General features: G+C 37.4%; 2 protein-coding genes across 2 annotated transcripts in view; one reads left to right on the top strand and one right to left on the bottom strand.

Moving 5' to 3' along the window:
• LOC145988555 (uncharacterized) overlaps positions 1–24,350 on the top strand; it is a 30,672-nt gene that overhangs the window by 1,337 nt on the left and 4,985 nt on the right. The window contains exons 2-3 of the mRNA XM_083123488.1: positions 5,688–5,829; positions 7,303–7,662. Of these exons, the coding sequence (XP_082979614.1) occupies positions 5,696–5,829; positions 7,303–7,662 (494 nt within the window). The 5' untranslated portion in view covers positions 5,688–5,695. The remainder of the gene's footprint in view (positions 1–5,687; positions 5,830–7,302; positions 7,663–24,350) is intronic.
• LOC145988554 (uncharacterized) lies at positions 14,055–23,081 on the bottom strand. The gene is made up of 5 exons (XM_083123487.1): positions 22,634–23,081; positions 19,148–19,289; positions 16,304–17,202; positions 15,606–15,853; positions 14,055–14,757 (listed from the first exon to the last, which is right to left on the bottom strand). The coding sequence occupies exons 1-5, from the start codon at positions 22,826–22,828 to the stop codon at positions 14,346–14,348; spliced, it is 1,896 nt and encodes a 631-aa protein (XP_082979613.1). The 5' UTR covers positions 22,829–23,081; the 3' UTR covers positions 14,055–14,345.

The raw sequence follows: 24,350 nt of genomic DNA, 5'->3' as shown, positions 1-24,350 counted from the left end.
AACAGACACATTGTGGGGTAACAGTAGTATAAGCCTGAGACACATAAAACTCTGTTGTTTTCAAATAAAAATCATTGCTACTTACCTCATATGCATAGCGGAAGATTTTTCAAGCTGGCCATAACTTTTTTTTCCGAGAAAAACACGTTACTTTTAACATTATAATCATTTATTGGTCGTTGCTAATTCGGCGGGCAAATCTTGACTCACGTTGTCTATCGTCAGCTGATATGCAGTATCGTCAGCTGATGTGCAGTGTTTCCAAACTTATGAACCGATAAATGCCGCACAAACTATTCACAAAAGGTTTTTAAGCGAAAATTGAGGCTAGACTCTAATTTACGTCCTTATCTGCATGGTGATTGCTTCTTTGCGTTCGCGGTGCGCGATCGTGGTGCGGCACCCGGCATCTCTTCGGGTAAGTACCTTTTTCTTTTTACACTTTCTGTTCACGATAGCCCCACTATCCATTCACGGGATCGAGGTATGCCTACGAGGTTAGGTTAGGCCTGTTAGGTTAGGTTCCATTAGCACTCATTTCACCCCTAAATATGTGCTTCAGCATCTAAAAAATACCTCAGTACGTTTAATTGCGCATATCCGGACAACATCGGTTTTTTTCGATATGAAATTTTTGCTCGCTTTGGGATTTACGTTGTTGAATTCCTTATAAAATAAGCTTTCCAACGATATATGACATGTATTCCTTAGGAAAAGGACGTAAACTAGAGTCTTACCTTTTATTGGAAGAAAAAAAAAACCGCTCACACGTCATCTTGTCAAACTTCCGCGTGGTTGCTACACTGTGAGGGGGTTACATAACCAAACACACGGAACATTTGATTCACGTAGTCGACGGTAATGGCGGCATGAGCTATCGCACATCGGAAATGCATGATTGACGAAAAATACCTTATTTACAGGCAAAATACGTAGCACGATTATAAAAAAAATATCTCCGGCTTCAGAAAGTCCTCAAGAACACAATTCCGTAAGTACTTTCTCGTCTTTTCTCCTGTAAATTTTAAGAAATCCGTCTCCGACTTATACTACTGATACTTACCTATTCTGCATTGCGGAAGATTCTTTGAGGTGAAGTTATGACTTTTTCCATAAAATAGTGTCAACTTTTCATATTACGAGTCATTATTTGTCTTCCTTGTTATGCTTGGGTAACAGACAATATGGCGTGCACTCGTCATAGATCATCTCGCGTCGTGCTTGTGTTTTGTCGATTTGGAGTGGGTATGCATTGTTTCAACCTTCTTAACCGAAAAATACCTACTTTCGTGTTCATTATATCATCATAAACCATTGACGGATAGCCCCAAAAAACATTCACGATAGCCCCAAAAATCATCCATGATAGCCCCCATGAACCATTCACGATAGCCCCACGGACTATTTCCAGCAAGGTTAGGTTAGGTAAGCATAGTTAAAAAAAAGACACATTTGGAAACACTGCCGAGACTGCGTGACTTTCGATGCTCGCACCATCTGCACGTACATAATGGAAACAACGGCCTAATGTTACAGAAGATGCAAGTTCCTTACGTAACAACTGATTATTTATTGTTCTGCAACATTCTATGGTGAAGTTTTTAGTTTCCGCAAATGAAAATACCTTGAAGAACCTCGACAATGATGCAGAAAGTGATTTCAGTAAGTAGTTTCTCCTGTAAATTTGAAGAAATCCGTTTGGGCGATATCAGTTTTACCATATTGACATTTTTTTGATTAAAGTAATTGCAATTTTTCGCATTACGAGTACTTCTTTCTCGTAGTCTTTTCGCTTTCGTGAGGCACAATATGGTGCATACACCTTCCTACATAGTCGTGCTTGTGTTTTGTCGATTTTCATTCGTTATGTAGTGTTTCAACCTTCGGAACCCAAGAAATACCCGTGAACAACGCTCATCTGATCCATTTTTTTTTAAAAAAAACTTTTTCGCACTGTTTTACGTAGAAAATTGAAATGTTTCGTAGCGCTATCCGTGAATGGTTTTTGGGGCTATCCGTCCGGAATCTGTGGGAAATTTAAACTAAAAATTTATTTTCATTTGAAATTTTTGAGTCCAAATTTCCCACAGATTCCGGGCTCCGCCCCTGGGGTAATTGACCTACCTCTACCGCAGCCCTGCCTCCGCTCCGGCTACCCGGCTTTCTCTATAGAGTCCCTGTTTAAGGCATGTTAGAAATTGGGCGGAGTCACCTGCCCCCAAATGAGCCCCAAATTTTTAAATTTGAAGAAATCCATTTCCAGGATACGGAAAACTTACCTGAATTCCACCACGCATCCATGACACGTCATATTAGGCATATATCAACAGCCCATTATTTCTAACGAATAGCTTACATTCACTGCCACATTTTCAACATTCCTTTCCTTTCTTCACAATCCCTTGTTCAATTAAATTAAAAAATCCACTGGATCTTCCACACCCGGTACGAATTTCACCAATCATCCACAACACGTCATGTTTCTAACTTTCGTTGCAAACACAGACAGTTCGAAATACTGGATACTCAATGAAAATGAACAAAACACAATCATGACACGTGATGATGTATGAAGGTTTACGCGCCAAAGGCTATTGTCCGTCGGAGAATTAATTTACAACAAAGAACATGAATTTCCGCTATGAAACATTCCCACATCACACAAAACATCTTCCCGATGTTAGACAAAGCTACAGGAACTTATTATGGTAAGTAGTTTCTTCTGTAAAAATGAAGAAATCGGTAAACATTTACTATCCTTCGGACACCTCTAATTTTTTCGTTTCGTCAATTTTTGACATTCGTACTTACGTATCTGCTTCGCGGAACATTCCTGAAGGTGTATCAACGTTGTTTTGATGAAATTTGAACTATGTTTCCTAACCTAACAGAACTAACCTAACCACATGCCAATGGTTCGTGGGGCTAGCGCCAATGGTTCGAGGGGCTAGCGTCAATGGTTCGTAATTATTTCCAATTTCTAGATCCTGATACAAACATGACAACAAATTTTAACTATGTTTCCTAACCTAACAGAACTAACTTATCCACGCGCCAATGGTTCGTGGGGCTAGCTATTGTCCGTCGGAGAATTAATTTTCAACGAACAACATGAATTTCAGCTATGAAACATTCCCACATCACACAAAACACTATCCCGATGTTCGACAATGCTACAGGAACTTATTACGGAAAGTAGTTTCTTCTGTAAAAATAAATAAATGTGTCCGAAGGATAGTAAACTAGTACCAAGAAATCTGTCCGAAGCATAGTAAATTAGTACCAAAAAAAAAAAACATTTTAAATTTTTATATGTGAAATGAAGACAGTCATGGCAACTACCTGGACAGGCATACATGCAAATTAACCTAGTAACAGTTTGTTATATTGGAGACACATTTCTTCATTTTTACAGAAGAAACTACTTACGGAAATGAGTTTCTCTAAGGTTTCCAACATTCGTTGAGGTATTTTCTTTCATCGTGGAATATATTTGACCGAGAAAACATGTATTTTTCAAGAGAAATATCTCACCGGCGCACAAGTGCCATTGCTTTCACTACGTGAACTGGATGCTGCATACATTTGATGACATAACACCCTGTGAGTGTTTCCAACCCCCTTTTTTTTAACTATGCTTGCCTAACCAAACCTAACCTAACCTTATTGGAAATGGTTCGTGGAGCTATCATTGAATGGTTTGTGGAGCTCTCCGTCAGCTACTCGTGCATAATGTACAATTTGCACATGTGACGAACACAGTGTAGGTATTTTTCGGTGAAGAAGGTTTGAAACACTGCATACCTACAAGACCTCTGCCCGCCTTATTGTGTGTTACAGGAGCAAAAAAAGGAATAACAAAAACTACTCCCTATGTGAAAAATTGTGTTTGTTTTCGTGAAAAAAGGATAATGGTACCTTGAACTATGTTCCGCAATACACAATTGCTAAGTACGAACCATGGGAAACACAAAATATCTGATTTTAATGTGTCTCCGATATAACGAACTGTTACCATTAACTTGAAAGACATGATTAGTATGCAAAATAAACTGACAATTTGTATATTTAACATTGATTTCGATTGTTTGTCCGTAGTATTGCATATTAAATAGAGTGTGGCTAGTGACCAACTGTGCACAATCGAAAATTTTGACTTTTCTTGTTTCTAATCCACAGATTTTGATGTTTTACAAAGCCTGAGATTTATTTCGAGACAAGGAAACCACAAATATGCAAGATATTTAGCCTTGAAGTGGAACAAGAATATGTCAAATTCCTTGTAATACGAACAACTTTTTTTTTTTAAAAAAAAAATCTCGTTCTACATGCACAAAAACATACAAATTCGAAAAATAATGTAAAATTACTATGAGCATGAAATCTATCAGTGCACGGACGTGTTCTCGTCCCCTTTGTTGGAGAACCGAACTGTGGGGCCATGCAATCCTTATACTTGCCGATCACATTCTTGAATAAAGTCAAACTAACGTCACAATTCTTGCTCTTTCACTACTTCCTGATCATTGACACACTGAACTTTGCGTCATAAAAGGCTACAACATAACCTTCCCAAAAGCAACTGTTTTGGCAGAATTTTCGGCCAAGCGAGAAAATGCAAACACTTGGAAAGTTATACAACTCACTCCTCCCAAAAAGCGGCTCAGTTTGGGCGAGAAAACACAACCACTCTTTTACAGCTCACATACTACACTGACAAACATGCCTGACCAAGGTTGGGTGAGTTCATTCTGAGTGCAGGGGGGAGGAATCGCGTTTGGTCAAATATACGCTGAACAACCTCTGTATGAGCATAAAACTTAGTTATCCTAACCTAACAAGAATACAGAATTACTTTGGCATCAAACATCACACCCCAATTCGTTGATTTCAGAAATAGTGGAACAATTTTACACTTTCATCTTTGCAAATATTCTTCATCTGTATTAGTGCAATACCAGAAGATAACGAGACTCAGGTGGGTCATTGACCACATCAGTGTTGCCAAATTTCAACAACTAATATGTGATAACTAAACAACCAATACAGTAATCCTATATTGTATAGGCCTGCACTACAACATAACAAACACATTCAAGTTGTTTTACCATACATTTCCTATTCTTGACCACATTACAACATTAAAAAGCAGTTACTTCTTACACACAACACTAAACAAAACAAGTAACTCGCACATGCAGAGTTGACAATGGCATCATAAATGATACCACATACATCATTAATTACTTGAAGTTTTGCTGGTGATGAATGATGAAGATTCTCTCGGGCTATTTCAGAGCCTTAGATCTGAAATTTGGCATGATGGTTCAACCTTTTCTGGAAGGCTTGCACACAAATTATTAGGTATCGCTTCCGGGTAGCGATCATTCGCTCCTTCCCCCAATCAGTCTTCGACAAGCATGCCCAGAGAACCATGGTTTTTTGGCATCGGCTACAACTTTGTTTCTGGACTTGGCAACCCTACAGGTCACACTGTCACTTTGTTCTCCTTGCTTTGTTTCTACATCTGAAGATGGGACTGCAAAAATTTGAAATTATCCTTTGTCTGGTGGATATTTCCTCTTTCCTCTTTTACTTTGTTTGAATTTCAAGAAACATGAAGCTAAAGTAATATTTGGCATGAAAATAATTTTTCTAAACTAATTATAATTTTGATCAATTTTAAGAAAAGGATATGGATGAAAACGAGGGGAAACTTTCAGAAACTAGTTTCCTTGAAAAGATCAAGACTTTGAAAAAGGAACCAATTGAAGAAGTTTGCTTACCTGTGGATGGAAGTGAAAATTATCTACCTGAGTCAGGTCCAAGGTAAACTATAATTTTCTATCTAATATATTCTAATTATAAGAATGAAAACTCCTACTTTAATATTTTTTCAAAGTTACAAGGATACTGGGGTCAATAAGAAAATAATGAGACTCACCTGATTTCAACATGAAGATCCCATAGCAAAAACTTGAGTCTTTTAGGCATGCTGGACAATTTTTTCACCTGCCCCAATACATCAATTCTGTCTGTCTGGAAACTTCGTCAGTGCCCAACTGAACCAGTTTTTTTCTTCTTCTTTTTGAGATAACACCAGGAGCAGTCAACATCCTGTAAGGACTCTGCATCGGTGAATTTCTGGCTGGATATTGGCTATACCTTGCTGTCAAACAAGGCATAATCAGAGGGGTGCAAGCTCTAGTCAGTATGGTGGATGTTTAAGGACAGTGCACCCAAGTTCCTGTTTGTGCAGACATATGGGGCATTATCGTGTAAAGAAACACATGTTTGGTCCATTTCCGTAGTTGTGTTTGCTGAATTTGATGGATCTGTTCACAGTACCTGTCACTTTTGATCTTTTTGCCATGTGGGAGCCATTCCAATGATGACAGAGAATCAGGATGTTCATGGGTGTCATGGCTGACTTCCTTGGTTCACTCTCCCTCCCATCCTTGAGTTCCTGCACCAAACATAACACAGCTGCTTTGCTAGGACCATCATTTCCACATACTGCTCGTAACCAATTCACATCCTCTTTTCACAAGAACCAGGTTGTCCACTATTATCATTGAGTCACATCCCATGATGACACAACAGCATGAAAGCACTCCACTTGTCCATGTTACAACACCATCTGCTCCATGATACCAACTCGTGGGCAAAATTTGTACCTTAACTTAGCAACAGACTAAAGTCACTAGTTATGTGTACAACAGTCGCTTTTTCATGCACTCAGTCAGTCTCATTTTTTTGCAACTGAGCTAAATAATATAATGTGACACATTTTCATTTCTTTTGCTTCAAACTATCCCCACGGCATGTGATGAATACATGTTTTTTTGCCATTTTTGAGGGAATTTATTATTTTAAGTTTAGTACCATAGAATACATTGGTAATAGTTTACAAAAACAATATGTCAAAAGATTAGGCTTCATAATGCAGAGAACTGTGTGTGAATATTTCCCTAAGTATTCATGATTTCAAAGTTAGGATTGTGCAACTTTTAAAATACACTGTAGTAATAATAAGTTGAACCCAAATCAAACGATATAAAGTGGAAATGTTTTTTGTGGTCTGTGCAAAATAGTGTGTGATTCTAAGAAATTGACCTATATTTGTGTCTTATCATTTTATAAATCATGTATTCCTGAATTTTATTATTAACCTTAAAAATTAATGTCATTCTTCAGTATTAAGTGTCGTTTGAATATTATCTCATTTAAGTTTAAATTCTGGATCATACTCGATAAATATTCATTGAAACGAATTAACAGTTGGCTTACCTATCTTTCCAGTGTGAGTGTGAGCTGCAGTAAGTTAAAATTGGAATGCCAGGTGTCAGATAGCAATAGAGTGGAAGACTCAGACATGAAACATTGCTACGTATATGCAGGGTGCTTACCTTCACTAGAAGTGAAAAATGAAATCTACAAGAAGGAAATCTGGGTAAAAAGTGAACCAGTAGAATTAGACACATATTATCACAGTGAAGTTGGACTTCCAGTTGATTCCAAGCATGTAATAAAATTGGAAATGCCGTTCACAGCAGAAGAAAATAATTTAGATGTTGGAATGGAAGGAAACTTGTCAGTTGGGTCTGACATGTCACATACAAACAACAACACAGAAGAACATCTGGAATATCAAGTTAACAGGTAAGCATCAGTTTACACAATGAAATTGTGTGCAACACAGTATTTGAAATGTGTTTATGGACAGGAAATAAATATGCTAGATAATTCAAAGTAATTTTATTGTGCAATTTTCAGAAACATAACTTGAATTTATGCAATAAATGTTCCAGATTTTTATAAGTACATTATTTTTTAATTCAACCTCCAAGACACAAAAAAATTCGAATTATCCAAAATTTGAATTAACAAAACCATACATTATTAAATAAAATCAAGAAAACAAAACTACTGTACCACAGCATAAACAAAAATAATAAACATACAGTGGACCTTACCGCAAGAATTGCTGCATGTTGTGCGTGGTGTTACAGTGCAAGCAAAAAACAATTCCTCTCACAATAGTAATTAAGCTACCAGTAAATGGAAAACATATTTAAGTAAGTACACTGTATTAACACACAAAATCATATATCTGTGTAGCAAATTAGTTACCTGTTCTCACTTAAAGAAGTTAATGATTTTGTTTCTTTATTTTTATGTGCTTCACAGAATCTTCAATTTCATTTTTGCATGAACAAGTCATCATTAACATTTGCTTGAGATTCTTAAATTTTCAACCATTGTGAAAGCTTCAGAAGTGGTTAGAACAATTTTGGAACATTGATAGATTGATTTGCTTTATTTTACTTCACCTTTTGTGCCACTTTTGGCTAATTGTGAAGATGGGGATAAGTGATGAAATTGATGAATCGACACTCACAAACATCCATGCCCAGGCCAGGATTTGAACCCAGGATGCCTGGCATCATAACACGATGTGCTAACCACTCTGCCACGGGACCAGAAAGTTGTTGGAACAGCCTCTTTTACACTTCACCACCAATCTCATCTTCACCTTCTAAACGCTTCGACAATGCGAACAACGTACCTCGACTAATCACAACTGAAAACTGAAGACTTTCACAAATCATTGGCTAGTGGGAGGGTTCAAGGACAAATACCTGCTCACAAAAGGGTCTAACATCAATTACTTACGTGTGTGAGTATGATTTGCTAATCAAAACAACGTTTCAGAGGTCAAGACTGCCTCTTTCTTCAGGTTGATGTGTATTCTTAGGCACCAAACATGGTGTCACGTTAAGAAAGTGATAGTTGAGGATACAGGTTAAAGGTAATGGTAAAAAACACTTATTGAAGAACCAATATTGTAGCTATAAAAGCAGTTATTCTGTCCACACACAAATCTAAAACCATGCACATCAAAATCTAAAACCTCATAAAAGAAATGTCCAAAGTGGCTTTAGAAGCCACCCGGCAAGTGCTTGGGAGAAGCGATTGTGCAGCGTATGCTAAACACGGAGAAGGAAGCAAACTTCCCCTCCTTAGTTTTCCCCTCATGAAACCCGTGCATCACCAGTCCAAGGTGAACTCGATTTCTGCCTCAGCGGTTCTCCTGACGTCGGACGTAACATGGAAACCCAAGTTGGCGTCATTATTTACAGCTTTATCCCATTTTTTAAAAAATACAATCCATCCATCTTCCAAATTGCCGTCGTCTCTATTAAGTTTATTCCAATTATCCGTACATATATATAGACTTTCATAAACATTCCTATCCAATGTGTTGTTCACTTTCCTGATAACTTGTTGCGATCTTATGCCCGCTAACTAATATGTGCTCTGATAGTCTGTTTTGGGTATCCCCTCCTTAATATCCTTGTTGTGTTCACCCCACCTGATGCGCATGCTCCTTCCCGTCTGTGCCACGTATTCCTTCCCACATTCGCATCTAATCCTATTAACTCCCTTTTGCCCATCCAGTGTATGTTGCCGATTTTCCCCCTCCCTTTTTTATATCCGGTGAAATGCTTTTCAATGCTCCGAGGGGCTTTCATCCCGCATTTTACACCATACCCTCGCACTGTTTATTCAGTTCTTTTGGAGACACCTTTACAATAGGGGATTCCGACAAAATAGGTTTCATTTGTGCACTTTCCTACCCCAGTTTCATCTCTCTCTTTCTCTTTAACGCTATAAGAGCGTTCCCTCCTTATTATTTTCTTCGCTTTCCTGGCTGCCTTTTCCATATCCAGTATTGTATACCCATTTTTTATACCCGCCCTCTTTATCCATGCTTCTTCTTTTTTTTCGTCATTACATAATCTTTCAGCTCGAATGAAAAAATTAAGGTAAACATTTGACTTTATCCTATTAGAATGTTCAGATTTCTTGTGGAGGTATAAGTTGCCTGCCAACGGTTTATGATAAACCCCGGTTACAACCCCTTGGTCAGTTTTGGTAATGCATAGGTCTAGAAAATTTATCTTCCTGTCACCTAGGTTTTCCCTGATAAAGGCGATCCTAGTGTCTTCTTTTCCTAGTTCGGTAAAAACTTTGTCGAGTTTCCTTTTTCTCCCCAATGATGAGGATGTTGTCGACATATCTCCCATAATACTTCAACCTCTCCCCTACTTGTTCTAAAGTGTTTTTTTCAACGTAGTGCATAAAGATATTGGCTACAAGGCCTGAAATAGGGTTGCCCATAGCCAACCCTTCTTTTTGTTGGAAGATTTTGTCATTAACATGAAAGTAATTATATCCTGTGACCAGGAAAAACCACCTGACATACTCCCATGCCACCAAAATTTCAACGCCGTTATCTAACAACCATCTTTGGAAGCAGTCCGTGGCTTTTTCCCGGGGTACGCTGGGATACAAATGAATTACGTCAAAGCTACTGATTGTGTCCGTTTCTCCAATATCAAATTTTTCAATGGACTATTTAACCTTAACGGAGTTTTTATCACTAAATTGGGTATCTCCGTTAATTTTCCCCATTCTCTTAATCAATTCCTTGGCTAGACCGTAGCCTGGGTGTTCGTACATGGAGATAATGGACGTAAGTGGTACCCTCACTTATATGTCTTTAGTATGAAAAAATATAAATATGCTGACCAAGGCAGTAATTTATTTTATTAAAAACATAAACTAAACGTAACGTTTCAACCTTCTAGCAAGGTCTTCATCAGACTCTGTATCAAGTACAAAAGTAACAAGATACCAAAAACAGGGCATTATATACACAAAACATTACTCCCTCCAGACTAATAGAAAGTTGTTTGGAACTTTCTCGCAGGTGGCTTTCACTATACTTTCACCTAAAAGGCGAAAAATATAAACTTTCATATAGAATGTGGATTGGGCTTTATATATCACGCTCTTTTTCCTTCATTTTCTTCCTTCTCCTCTCCTCTTTCTCTCTTGTCCTTTCCACTCTTTCTAACACTTTCTTCCATTCTTTGTTTAACTTCAGTCCCCCATTCCAGTTCATTGTGTCTTCTTCACCTTGCTTCTCTATTTCCTTGGCTTCCTTCCATTTTCTCACTAGCATTCTCTTCTCCCTTCCTATCTGCTTAGCCTCATCCCACTCTATGTCATGTCCTGTTTCTCTCGTGTGTTTAAATATCGCATTTCTCTCTCTCTTAAGTCGTACATCATCCCTATGTTGTTTCAACCTATCTTTCAGTCTCTTTTTCGTTTCTCCTATGTACACACTCTGACATTCTTTACATTTTACTTCGTAGATAATCCCTTCCTCTTCCTCTTCTCTGTTTTCCTTTTTCTTGTTTGTATCTTAGGAATAGCAAAGAATGCAAACAAGAAAAAGGAAAACAGAGAAGAGGAAGAGGAAGGGATTATCTACGAAGTAAAATGTAAAGAATGTCAGAGTGTGTACATAGGAGAAACGAAAAAGAGACTGAAAGATAGGTTGAAACAACATAGGGATGATGTACGACTTAAGAGAGAGAGAAATGCGATATTTAAACACACGAGAGAAACAGGACATGACATAGAGTGGGATGAGGCTAAGCAGATAGGAAGGGAGAAGAGAATGCTAGTGAGAAAATGGAAGGAAGCCAAGGAAATAGAGAAGCAAGGTGAAGAAGACACAATGAACTGGAATGGGGGACTGAAGTTAAACAAAGAATGGAAGAAAGTGTTAGAAAGAGTGGAAAGGACAAGAGAGAAAGAGGAGAGGAGAAGGAAGAAAATGAAGGAAAAAGAGCGTGATATATAAAGCCCAATCCACATTCTATATGAAAGTTTATATTTTTCGCCTTTTAGGTGAAAGTATAGTGAAAGCCACCTGCGAGAAAGTTCCAAACAACTTTCTATTAGTCTGGAGGGAGTAATGTTTTGTGTATATAATGCCCTGTTTTTGGTATCTTGTTACTTTTGTACTTGATACAGAGTCTGATGAAGACCTTGCTAGAAGGTTGAAACGTTACGTTTAGTTTATGTTTTTAATAAAATAAATTACTGCCTTGGTCAGCATATTTATATTTTTTCATAATAATGGAAACAAGGCTTAATGGTGTTATAAGTGTCTTTAGTATGTCGAAAGCGGTGTGAATATTCCTTTCCTTAACGCCCTTAAAGAGTTTCTTTTTCTCCACGCTACCCAGAGTGATTCTGGTTTCAATGCCTTTTTTGACCTTATTCTTAATCTTATTGGTAGGATTCCCTTTAATTTCTTCGTAATCATTATTCCTAAAACTATCCTCCAATTTGTTGTGATATTCCTCTTTTTCGATTATCACCATTTTATTTTCCTTATCAGACCTAATTAAATACAAACTGTTGTTTTTGGCCCATTTTTTCACTTTATGCAAACACTCCCTGAGTTTATTGCCTTTTTCCTCCCTTTGGGTCCTATTAGTGCCCTTAGATGGGCATTGATCCCTAATGCTTTTATGCATTCGTTCATTAATAATTTTGCGTACTTTTTGCCTAACCGTAGTCTTGTCCTCTTTTTCGTCTAATTCCCCTACAATCCTTTTGTCCTCTTTTTCGTCTAACCCCCTACAATCCTTTAGGTGGCAATAATAAATTCCTCTTTCTCGTATAAGGTTTTAGATTTTGATATGCGCGGTTTTAGATTTGTGTGTGGACAGAATAACGGCTTTTATAGCTACAATGTGGGTTTTTCAATAAGTGTTTTTTACCATAACCTTTAACCTGTATCTTCAACTAACACTTTCTTAACGTGACACCAGGGGTGTAAGGGGTGCTCCTTCCACGTAGTGCACCCAATAGTCAACCTCACTTCCACGTAGTACACCCTGGACTGCAGACTAACGAAGCTCTGGCGACTGGCCCCATGGCCAGTATAATTTTGTTCGTGTTGTCCTGTGTTTTGTCCTTATTTGTGCTGAGTGTTCCTTTACAGCCTCAGCTTTTAACGAAAGTCAGAAGATTTTAATATTTTATAATTTTAGTTATACAACGTTAGAGTTGTTCTGTGTAACGATCAGTGATTGGAACGCTACATTTTAAAAGTAGCTTCGCTACAGCTACAGCTACTTTTCCAAAATGTAGCTTCGCTACAGCTACAGCTACATTTACCTAAAAGTAGCTCGCTACGCTACTCCTGTGCGCTACTCGCTACTTCGCTACTTTTTCGCTACTTCTGCATGAACAAAAAACAAGTCATGAAGATATTTGAAACTTCCCAGCTGTTAGTTAGATAATAGGCAGTTATCACAATACCAGTCAATTGATATATTTTTTGAGTTACCATCTGACTTGTTTTAACATTTTTGGTGGCAACAATTAATTTTTTAATGAAAAAATTATGAAGGAAAGATTTTGAACAAAAAGTTTCAATTGCATCTTTTCATAAACTCCTAAGAGAATTATCAGGAGCATGAACCCAGAGAACTATGACAAGCAATATCTAAATTTCCTACACATCAATCATTTAATTAATAAATAAATCTTTAGCAATTTGAATAGTGGAAATCCAATATCCTCAATTTGGATGTCTAGGTACCTTTGTATAGTCATTGGATTACCTGACAGCATTTCGGCACCATGAATGTATAGTAGGAATGAACTGATACAGAGTCCCATGCATTGAATGGTATCATAGATGCTGACATACTTTTTCCAGAATCTGCAGAGGGTAAATATCCAGACACATTGGGAGTAAAATGAATGAGGTGATCAAACGATCATCTTGCGTGAAAATCAATATTCAAGACAATAGCCTAGTTCCACTGGGGCAGTATCATAAAAAATATTACACATTCTGACCTACTTTGAATTATTACATCTTTTCAAGTATCGCCATTATGATGTATGTTGGCACTGATATTGATTCGAAGTAGTATTGGCTTAGCCCTAATATATAGATAATAAAATTATTCAGGTACTTGGTAAACTATACACCTGGATGTATAATATCCAAATACAGTACTTGATTATACATCCTCTACATACTTATTTGTCAATGTATCCAGATATCAAATAACTAAAGTGTGCATACATACATTATCTGTACTATCATTACATCTATCATCTAGATGTCCTTATCTTGATACTAGCCTTCAGCACAACTAAGCATTATTGTCCACTTTTTTCTCTCTACCTATTGGGCTGCACCCTCACTCATTGCATTCTATATCAACACTCAAGTTAATGATTCTGTATTACTGTTCTATATACTAAACTTTCACAATAGATATTTGGGGAAAAAAAATAAAGTTTTAAGGAAAACCTGTCCTGAAGCTAGTTGCTGACAAACTTTTGGTATGAGACAAGATATTAATTTTATAACACTATTGAAAGTCCTATTGCGAATGTACAAACCACTTTATTAACTGTGTATAACATGCATGTTTGGTTTGTCCAATACAAGTTTTTTAAACCAAATTCAACTGTCTGTTGAACTTTAGCAACAGCTGCATTTCGAAGTTCTGGTCGGTCAGCCGTGTCCTTCTGCTAGAAAACAAGTTTCCGCCAACACTAAACAAACGCTCAACAGCTCCACTTGACGGCATAACAGTGTTCAATTTTATGAAAATTTCTTTGAACTTGCTACTGTAACTGTGCAGTGTCTCCACAGGTTTGGGACCATCCTTTAGAAATCTGCACAGTTCTTGTAGTTCTGTTTCAGATTGCGTTTGCTCAAACTTGAAAAAATCTTCAAAATCGTCTAGCTGCTTCTCTTCATTCTGACAAGCTGAACTTTCCTTCGTATCATGAGATACAGCTTTCTCCATCCATCTGCGTGCCTCACTCTTTTTTTCCGATTCAAGCCATGACAATTTGAATCTGAAATACAATAACAGTGCTATATCAGGGTATTGGTTAACTACACTGAAGACAAAAAAACAAACAAATCTTTGATGTCCACTTTGGGGCAACAATTTCAAGTTTATTGCAGGTTTACATTGAACTAATTGATTTGGTTTATTTTGAATATGAGAGGGAGATATTTGAAAAGTACAGCATGGGACAAAATAAGTGAGACAATAAATGACATATTGAGAGAGGGAGAGAGCTAATCGCAATCGCAAAGATGAGGATGGGTGAAATTGATGAATGGACAATCACAAAAAACACACAATCCCAGGCTGGGCTTTGAACCCAAGACTCCTGGGTATCATAGTATGCTTTGATAACTACTACTGCACCATGGAAGACAGCTGGTTTACATTTGAACACTGAAAAAAATAATAAACAACCATGTTATCAAGTTCTGGAAACTATAAAAGAAAACCTCTTAGGCTATTGAGAAACTGCATAAAATAATATATTTACAAAAACAAATGAGTATGAGACAAATGTTAAAAAAAAATAGTGAAAAGAAACAGCTGAAATGTATACTTCACATAACAAGGTATTATTGGCCAAGACTAGATATCCGCCTCTCAACCAAAGACAAGTTTAACATTGGCATGCACTAAATAAAATACAGGTTGCCAACAAATTATTTTGAACATCAAATAAAGCAACTATATTCTGATTTGTGCACATATGAAAGCACGTAATTGTTATCTTATAAGAGAAGTTAACAATGTTGATGTTTTGTTATGTAAAGTAAAACATCATGCATCTTTCATGTGAATAATCAAGATATAAAAGACACTGCAGTGAATTAATTCCAGATAACTTCTTACCTTGGATGGAAACAAGCAGCTAGCACTGTATCCTTATCCCATAAAATGCCTGCAAACCGTTGCTTCACACCATCAACAATAGCTCTGGCAAGGGCATCACAATGTGCTACATCCCCAGAATCCAATTTCAAACCAAGTATCCGGAGAAGTTGGTGGAGTGTGGGAAGGAGATATCCAATGGACACCTTCTTGTCTCCCTGGAGAATGTCAATTGCTTTGGCTAGTGGTTGTGTAACCTCAGCATATTCCTTCAAAAATAAAATGTACGTTACTTTAAAACATTGTAGGAATTAATTTATTCATTTGTAAATATAATGTTTGTTATAGCAATAAACAATGGTGAAAATATTAAAAACAATTCATAAGTATGATTCCTTCATGTACTTTAAATGTAGCATATCATTCAAAGGAAATCCATTTTGGAAAAACACAGCAAACAGTTTCTAATCTCCACAATAAAAATGTATGTTAATAATTTCTTCTGATTCCAGCACATAAGTGTATGCATCACTTAAAATTTATGAGAAAAATATTATGCAAATTCTGCACTTTGGAATCTTAAAAAGTACACTATAATAATTGAAGGCAAAAATTAAGAATATTATAGCAGTTTGTAAGTACAGCTTGCAATGACTGAATAAGTTAAGAGTATGAAATGAGTGCCAACTACATAAGTAATTTTATCATATCGGACCTACCTTCAAAAATTCAATCTCATGTGGAGAAAATCTGCACAGGCCAACTGCATCAGAAATTGCATGCACTTTCTCCTCATGCTTTGTAAAATGCTGACATAGTGCCGATACAGCAGAATGCACTGAATTCCACCGTGTTGCATTTGGTACAATCAGACATGCACCAAGCTGTTTTTTCACTATGTCAGCAACCTGGGAAGACTGCCTGGATTTATTCCACAATGCCTGTGCTTTAGCGAAGGCACTTCGGAAGAGCCTTTTGTAATTTGCATCTGATGATGCAGCCTTTTCTGAATCTTTCACTGCAACAAGATGTAAAGTGTGTGCTGCACAGCGAATGTGTGGTGGCAAAGTGCAATCTCCTGTGGCAAGAATTTCTGTAATTTCTTCTTCCACCACATCAGACTCTTGGCTGTCCTCCGGCTCACTTGCAGAAAACTCCTTGAAGGCTTTCACAAAGTTTGATCCATTATCAGTTACCACACCCACTACTTTATTATGAATGTGGTACCTGATAAATATGTCCTGCAGCTCTTTTGCCAAAACATCGTAAGTATGGCTTCCTATGAGACGCCGACATGCAAGAGCAGCAGATTTCCTCTCTAGAGACAGTGGATCCAACCAGTGGCAGGTTACTCCTAAGAAGGACCTATGATGTGCAGTCCAACAATCTGCTGTGGCTGAGACAAAACTGACCTTTTCAAATTCGTCTAACATTGAAGATTCCATTCTTTCATATTGCTCCCCCAACTTTTTCTTTAAGGTCGCAGAGCACATCAACTTCTTCTTTGTTAAAGACTGCCATAAGTCATTGAACGATGGTCTGTCCACCTCAGAGAATGGATGCAACCCATCTACTATCCACTCAAGCAACTTATTGTCTATACTCTTTTGGTTTTCCCCTACAAATGAAAGGATATGAAATTTGATTAATGCCATGAAAGATTAAGAATTAATTAAAAGTTTCAATATATAATTATAATTATCAGTATTCAACTAACATGCATGCAATCTTTAAAAAATAAAGGGGGGGTGTGTGAGAAGAACAGTTTACTTTCTCTTGGTAGATAAGGTTTAGCATAGTAACTAGCATAAATAGCAAAAAGTGGGGGGCAACTACACCCCTAATCGCCTCCACTGATTAACATAAATTACTGACTGAAATGAAATTATATATCTTTAGATTGACATCCATTTTCACGAGAAGCTGTGCCCCCCTCCCCCCAGCTTGAACTCCCCTGGACGTCCATGATGATACTTATACTCCAAGAAATTTGTCATACAGTGTAAACATTCAGATACACGTTGCAGTCTCATTGAACTATGTAGTGAAATACAAAATGAAATTATCCTGACCTTTAAAAACACAATTCTTGAACCTTTTTAATGTAACCAGTGGAGTTACAAAATACGATTTCATAGTACATTGTACCTTCCGTCTGCCACTTCAGGATAAAATTCCACCCCCAATAACTTATTCCAAAATTTTTTCGTGAACATTGGGCCTCTTCGTAAGAGTTTCTGAAAAAGCCTGAAATGGTACGTTTACTAGACATGTAATGTGGAACAAATACATAGAATGTATTAACAAGAAAACTACCCTTCACATTACAACTTGCTTAAATAATTTCCTGATAATTTGAAAGCAGCTGCAATTTTTGCTCCAGTAAGAGGAAGAACAAGAACAAAAATAAACCATTTATCAACAATAAAGAAACAAATAAAATAAAAACATAACTCACACCAAGCTCATAGGCAGTGGTTACCAAACAGTTCACTGCAGCACACTGGATGGTTTACAGGCGCACCGCGAAATGTTCTATTTTACTGAAATGACACTCCAATATATGTGCTTATTTAGTACTTTTTATTATGTGTAATATATTTCTGAATTTGATATATGTGTTTATTTTTTTAACTTGAGGCAAGCAACCTAACCACACTAACTGAGCGTTGCCAAGTGTTAGATAGGCCTACATTCTGACTTTGGCACCTCGGAAAAATCTTGAAACACTAAGGGTGCCGTGAAACAAAAAAAGTTTGGGAATCTCTGCTATAGGCGATTATTGAAAACCGCATACAGAGCACTTAATGAAAGAAAGGAAGAAAACAATCATAACAACAATGCTGACTGAAGAAAAAAATCTGCCGCTGATCTTTATAGAGGCTGCCGCTGCATCTCTTTACGTGCTTGTCCATTGCATACAATAATAACGGTCTTACTTCATTCAGTACCTGACATTCGGTGCTCAATGTGACATGACATAATATACACTCTAACAGTTAGGGTTTTCAGTTAAACGTAGGGGATGCGGAAGAAAATTAAGGGGCACGCAAGCACCCCCTCGCACTGCCCATGGTTGAAGACAAAAGAATTGTACAATAAAAATTATGAAATTGCCAGTCCCTATGGTGGATTTGCTAGCATTAGCATGCTACTTCACAGGGTGGCCACTCTAAGACCATGAAAAAATTCAAGTATAATTCGCAGTTTTCAAGGCAAACCTTCCAAAAATTCAAGGATGCAAGCAGAGGTTTTCTCTATTCCAAACTTACATACTACCGCCCCTCAATAAAAATATTAACAATATGAAGAGTGTGCGATTCCAATGAATCCAAAATTCCACATACTTCCCGGAACAAAATATTCATGCATAATTCCCAGAATTTCCGGTGAGTAGCCACTGTCCTTCATCAATTGGTTTGGATCGTGGGTAAAGTATGGATGTGACTGTCTCTTTCATTCTCTCCATTCATCACAGTCACAGTTCACTCATGAGTGGTATAAGAACGATGAAAACCAAAATAGAAATCCCAAACATCAATATGCTCTCACAAATAACTCACCTGAAAAAGAGAATCTTCCATCTTTGAGGCTGCTTAATTTTAACTGCTTCTGCCGTTGGTTGCTATCGCAGATCTCTCTTTTTCTCTTTCTGCTTGATTCGATGGATTTATTCAACTCTCCCAACTTCTGCTCATGTTTTCTCTAAAGAAAGAAATATTATGACTATAGGTGCACAAATGAAAGTGCAGTGATACAGTAACAAGATTTAATCTCTGAAATTTTGAACTTCTTACAAAATACTTGGGATTTAAAATAATCACAGGAAATCTTACACATGTTACCATACAGTAAAATGCCACGGGACCATTTATAAGGTTCTAATAAGAATAAAAGTTGCCGAGACTGTCATGAATAAATACTGTGGAATTCCATGGCAACTTTCTCCCATGTTACCTCAGAAACTAAAGACATGAAGTTGTCTTGAGATAAATAATTCTGCAATGGAAACAATATATACAATTTTGGTCCCTAGTGTTTGTGGGAAAACACTTCCCTTAATGTGAATAGCATGTCATGAGAGAAGACATTGGGTATTGCTTCTAGGAATTAATTTGTTTTTGCCTCATGTGTGTGCCTACTAGGGCTGAGCTGATACAAGTGGTATCTGTATCAGAAAGCATCTTTTCTATTTATCAATACTGGCAGATACTTTTTTGTTGTTTGATTGTATGCAGGATCCACATAAATGGCACAAAACACTTTCGCAGAGGCTAATTATCCTGGGAATTATGCAAAATTGGAAGTTGTGCCCGATTTATGTGCAAAAACATTGAATTTTGTATTAGCATAACATAAAATATTCATGAATATTTTAAAGCAAAAACTTTGGTAAATTTATGCAAATAATTCTAGAGCAGTATAATTTCTGATATCAATCAATATTTGAAAAAGCTTTTATCATTCCAATTCCCAAGCATCCAAGTGATATTGGCTCAGCCTTAGTGCTTACCCAATGGCAAAGTGGTAACATAAACGTTATGTTTGTTTTTACGTTAACGTCAAGTTTTACTGGGTTTGAACACTAGAGGATATCTGTATGGATATATTCTAGCTCTATGAATGTGCACACATTCCATTTAATAACGGAACTGAAATTTGAAGAATGCACTGAAGAAACTGATTAGTCAGTTTCATTTTTTGTCTAGCTATGAATTCCATATCAAAGCAGTATGTTAAATTTTAAAATAAGTGTTTAATTACACTAGAAAGAATGAAAGCTGTGAATAAGAATAATAACTAATAATTTTTTATTCATTTCCAACCCTTGTGGGGAGGGGGGGGACGAGGGTCAAGAATTTTGATTCATACCTTCTACAGCTCTACTCTTTCATAACTTGTCAAAACACCTTATTCCACGAATTGAAAATCCAGGACCCCAGATTCATAAAGTAATGCAAATGTCTCCAAGTTTGTGAAATCAGATAATGAGAAAATGTCACTTCAACATCATTCCAGGCTATGGCTACTCTGATACCTATCTGTACACTTTACTCACAGTCTCAACATTTTCACTACAAAAAAGTTATTCTGCCCTGAGAGATATTTATTGGAGGGGCAGGAAGAATATCAACTACAAGGAAGTGATTCTTATGAGGTTATGCAGTTATGTTCAATTGCTCTCAATACATTTTTTTTTATGGAGTAACTATTTTCACCAGGTGGTGAAGCTAGCTTTGAAGCTATTTTCACCAGAATTTAAATTCTCATGTGTATGATCTCCAACCTGGCCTACTACATGTATGTGTGCATTCCTTAATTGTTGATGTGTAAGAAACTTATGTCGGCGTGCATTTATTTTCGTATGGACAAGTAATTTTTCTTCACACTATGAAGTTTGAAAAATATCACAAGGTGTTCTAATATGAATTGGTACTGCTAATATGTCACATGATGTAGTATGAAAGGGGCATTGCATTCCTTGTGCTTTCATTGTTAGGTTAGGCAGGTCACTTCCAGCATTAAAATTATTTGTAAATACTTCCCAACATCAGATCATGTGATTTCTGGTCTTAACACTTTCTGCTATTCTCACTACTTTGTGACAGCAGTAGTTGCACCAATTTTACTTTAAATTAACTCCTTAGCAGTAACTTAAGTACTACTGCCCAATGAGATTTTAAGTCCACTTTATGCACAGTTTGGCTAATCGGGAGTGGGCCTACATTTTAAAATCTGAACTACAATGTACCTCCACTGGGTATCAAACATGGATGTGGGTAACGGTTTAGATTATTTTATGAATTTTTGTTGTTTTTTTTCAAATTATCCTAGCAGTAAGACTAATCTTAGAATTTTGGCAATCATTATCACACAAAATTTGAACCTTTGTTTGGATTTCGGTAAAAGTTATAAATGTTGAAAAAAACACTTAAAAATTACCTTAGGCGAGCATGCGTGCTTCCCACGGACAATGCATTTTCCATCGTGAAGCAACTTAAGTATTGTAGACTAGTAGAAGTAAATCGGAAGTTTAGTAGAATGCATTTAGGGACTTTATTTTAATGCTAAGAAAACCAAACCTGGCCCACCTAACATAACTATGAAAGCACACATCTTTAAGTAATCACTAAAACTCCGCAGTATGTGTTAACAGACTTAAATCTAAGCATATAAAAATTGCATTCGTAGAATGATGAAATCGCAATGCAACAAAAGAAACTTGCGCCAAATACAATGCTATGGTCAAGTATTTACATTTGTTGGTGAAAATAACCTCGTATTTTTGCACTGTGAAATTCTCTGCAATCCCTTTGAAAATTCTTATTTAAGCGGGAAAAAAATAACCGATTGAAGACGTCGATCAAAATTCCAAGCAACAAACATTTCGTCTACAATATTTTTTGCTCTTCCAAAAGGGTTGAAATAACAGTACGTTGGACAATTTGCAAAACGGCAGATTAGGCCCAAAATATTACTTTATTCATGAGAAAATGATTCGGCCAAGCAAGAAGGTTAGATAATACCGAACTTTATATTCGGGTCTCGCTATTTACGGGCGAATGTTTCAAAGTTGAGGTTAACACACACACCTCAATTTTATGGGCACGGAAACTTTGGAAATTACTTTCCAGTACAAAATTGGCGCACAGTTGGAGGTTTCTTCGACTAAAACTAGGTGCACGTTCTGCACAATTTTAAAAACTTATTTCGGAAACTTTCGCATGTTTCAATTAATCCTTCCAAAGTAATACATTGGACAGAAGTCGAAAATCTAGTACTATTTAATGAAACCAACCACTTACCGACTTTGGTGAGCACTACATGCCTTTGTTCGAAAGACTGTCCAAATAGCACACAGGAGAAAAACTGTGTAAAATGTACAAACGTATGATAAATGTTAATGGTTACCAACTGGCAGGTAAACAACGTGGCATGTAATTGCATTATTTCTACATTTACACACTTTCAAGAAATTGTAATGAAACATGTGACCGAGTTTATACCTCCCCTTTCATTATTATTATATCCTTTAATTTTACACTTACCTGTAAGTGAATTTTCATATTGTATGTGCTGGTCTTCGTCACCGACAATTCGTTTCCTATGCAGCAAAGATTGCAGCTTACAATGAAATTTCCATTTTTCCCTGTCCTCTTGAAAGTAAAAAACTTATTGTATTCTTCCCATGGCAACTTCTCGCGTGGTTTGCTTCCACAATCGTCGCTGTCGATATCACTCATAATAATAACGTGGTACTATAAAACAAAGGCGACGCACAAAATTAACGGGCTCACGAGCTTCCACTACCTCCCAAACAAAATACAAATGAGATCGAGAGACCAAAGACGAAGGTATTTATATTTTTTCCTTTAGGAACAAACAACAAAGTTAACGCGCTACACAGTTGCATGGCAACCTTTCTTCTTCTTCTTCTCTGGTAAACACTGTTGCCACGTAAACATTTACCTCAAAACTCCAACAAGAAAAGTAGCGGTAGCGAGGTGATTTTCGCTACAAACTACAAGAATTTTGTAGCGACGCTACAGCTACAGCTACAATTTATAAAATGTAGCGCCGCTACAGCTACAGCTACAAATTTTGTAGCTAGCTACAGTAGCGCCGCTACAAGTAGCGCGCTACTTCCGACCTCTGGTAACGATAAGGGGCTGGACCCCGTATAATCTGACGGGTGCAAAATAGCCTTAGTGCTGACGCACCCAAAATTTTAAATTCAAATCAAATCAAAATCTTAACGTGACACCATGTTTGGTGCCTGAGAATACACAACAACCTGAAGAAGGAGGCAGTCTTGATCTCTGAACTGTTGTTTTGACCGGCAAGTCATACAAAGTTCTTCATTATTTAGCTGTGAGTAATAAGCACATCACAATATGTTATTTTCACAAAAGGGGTGGGCAATCCCATGTTATTGAGGAGAGGGAGAATGCAGATTAGATGCAGCAGTACCACAATTCTCTGTGGCAGTGATACTATCTGAGGCGACTGTACAGTGTGTGTCACGGTCGAGTTGGCCGGGGAGTGGCAGCCAGCATGCCATGTGGTGGGAGCGCATCTGCCGGCATTTATAGAGGCTGTTTCGCATATATATGTACTTACCAAATAGTTACGAAAATCCATGGCGCCAGGTGCAGCAATGCTCGATGTGTCTCTCCTGGTTCCGAATGATGGCCCGGCAATGTAGTTTCCATTGCAGAAGGCTCCGTTGGAGAACTACGGGAGGGATCTTGTCCCACTCCTTTCCAGAGTCCATTCACAGTTGTCACACGTCTCTTGCCCAAAGCCTTTTTAAGCAGTCCAAATCCACAAAAGTCCATTCGACTTGCGTCTGGAGACTTCACAGATTTATCGTTGAAGAGCATGGCCTGTATTCCAGTAGCCTCCGTATCCTGGTAGAATGCGAGGGACGGTCTTGAGGTGTATGATGAAGCTTTGTCTTGATGGATGCGGACCATGTTGATCTCGTTTCTGTACATTTCTGGTTGCTCCTGCTCGTAGATTGGCCTCAGGATCTCCTCCTGGTAGTACTGCAAGTTGATTTTGCAGTTCTTCTTCATCCTGCGAATCTTCAGTTTTCTTCGGGGACAGTAGCCAGCAACCACCATGAACCCTTTCGGAAAAGCCTCTTTGCATGCTCGGACCCATTGTGTGAAGTGCTTCGCACCTTTGTCTCTGTTGATGGTGGCTCTTGGTTTGCAGCAGTCTGAAAGATACACCCACGCATTCCTCAACCAATGTAGTGAC

The sequence above is a fragment of the Lepisma saccharinum genome, chromosome 6, assembly GCF_977018435.1.
Source record: "Lepisma saccharinum chromosome 6, izLepSacc3.1, whole genome shotgun sequence".
Lineage (NCBI taxonomy): Eukaryota > Metazoa > Arthropoda > Insecta > Zygentoma > Lepismatidae > Lepisma > Lepisma saccharinum.
This window is presented reverse-complemented; position numbering and strand designations above follow the sequence as displayed.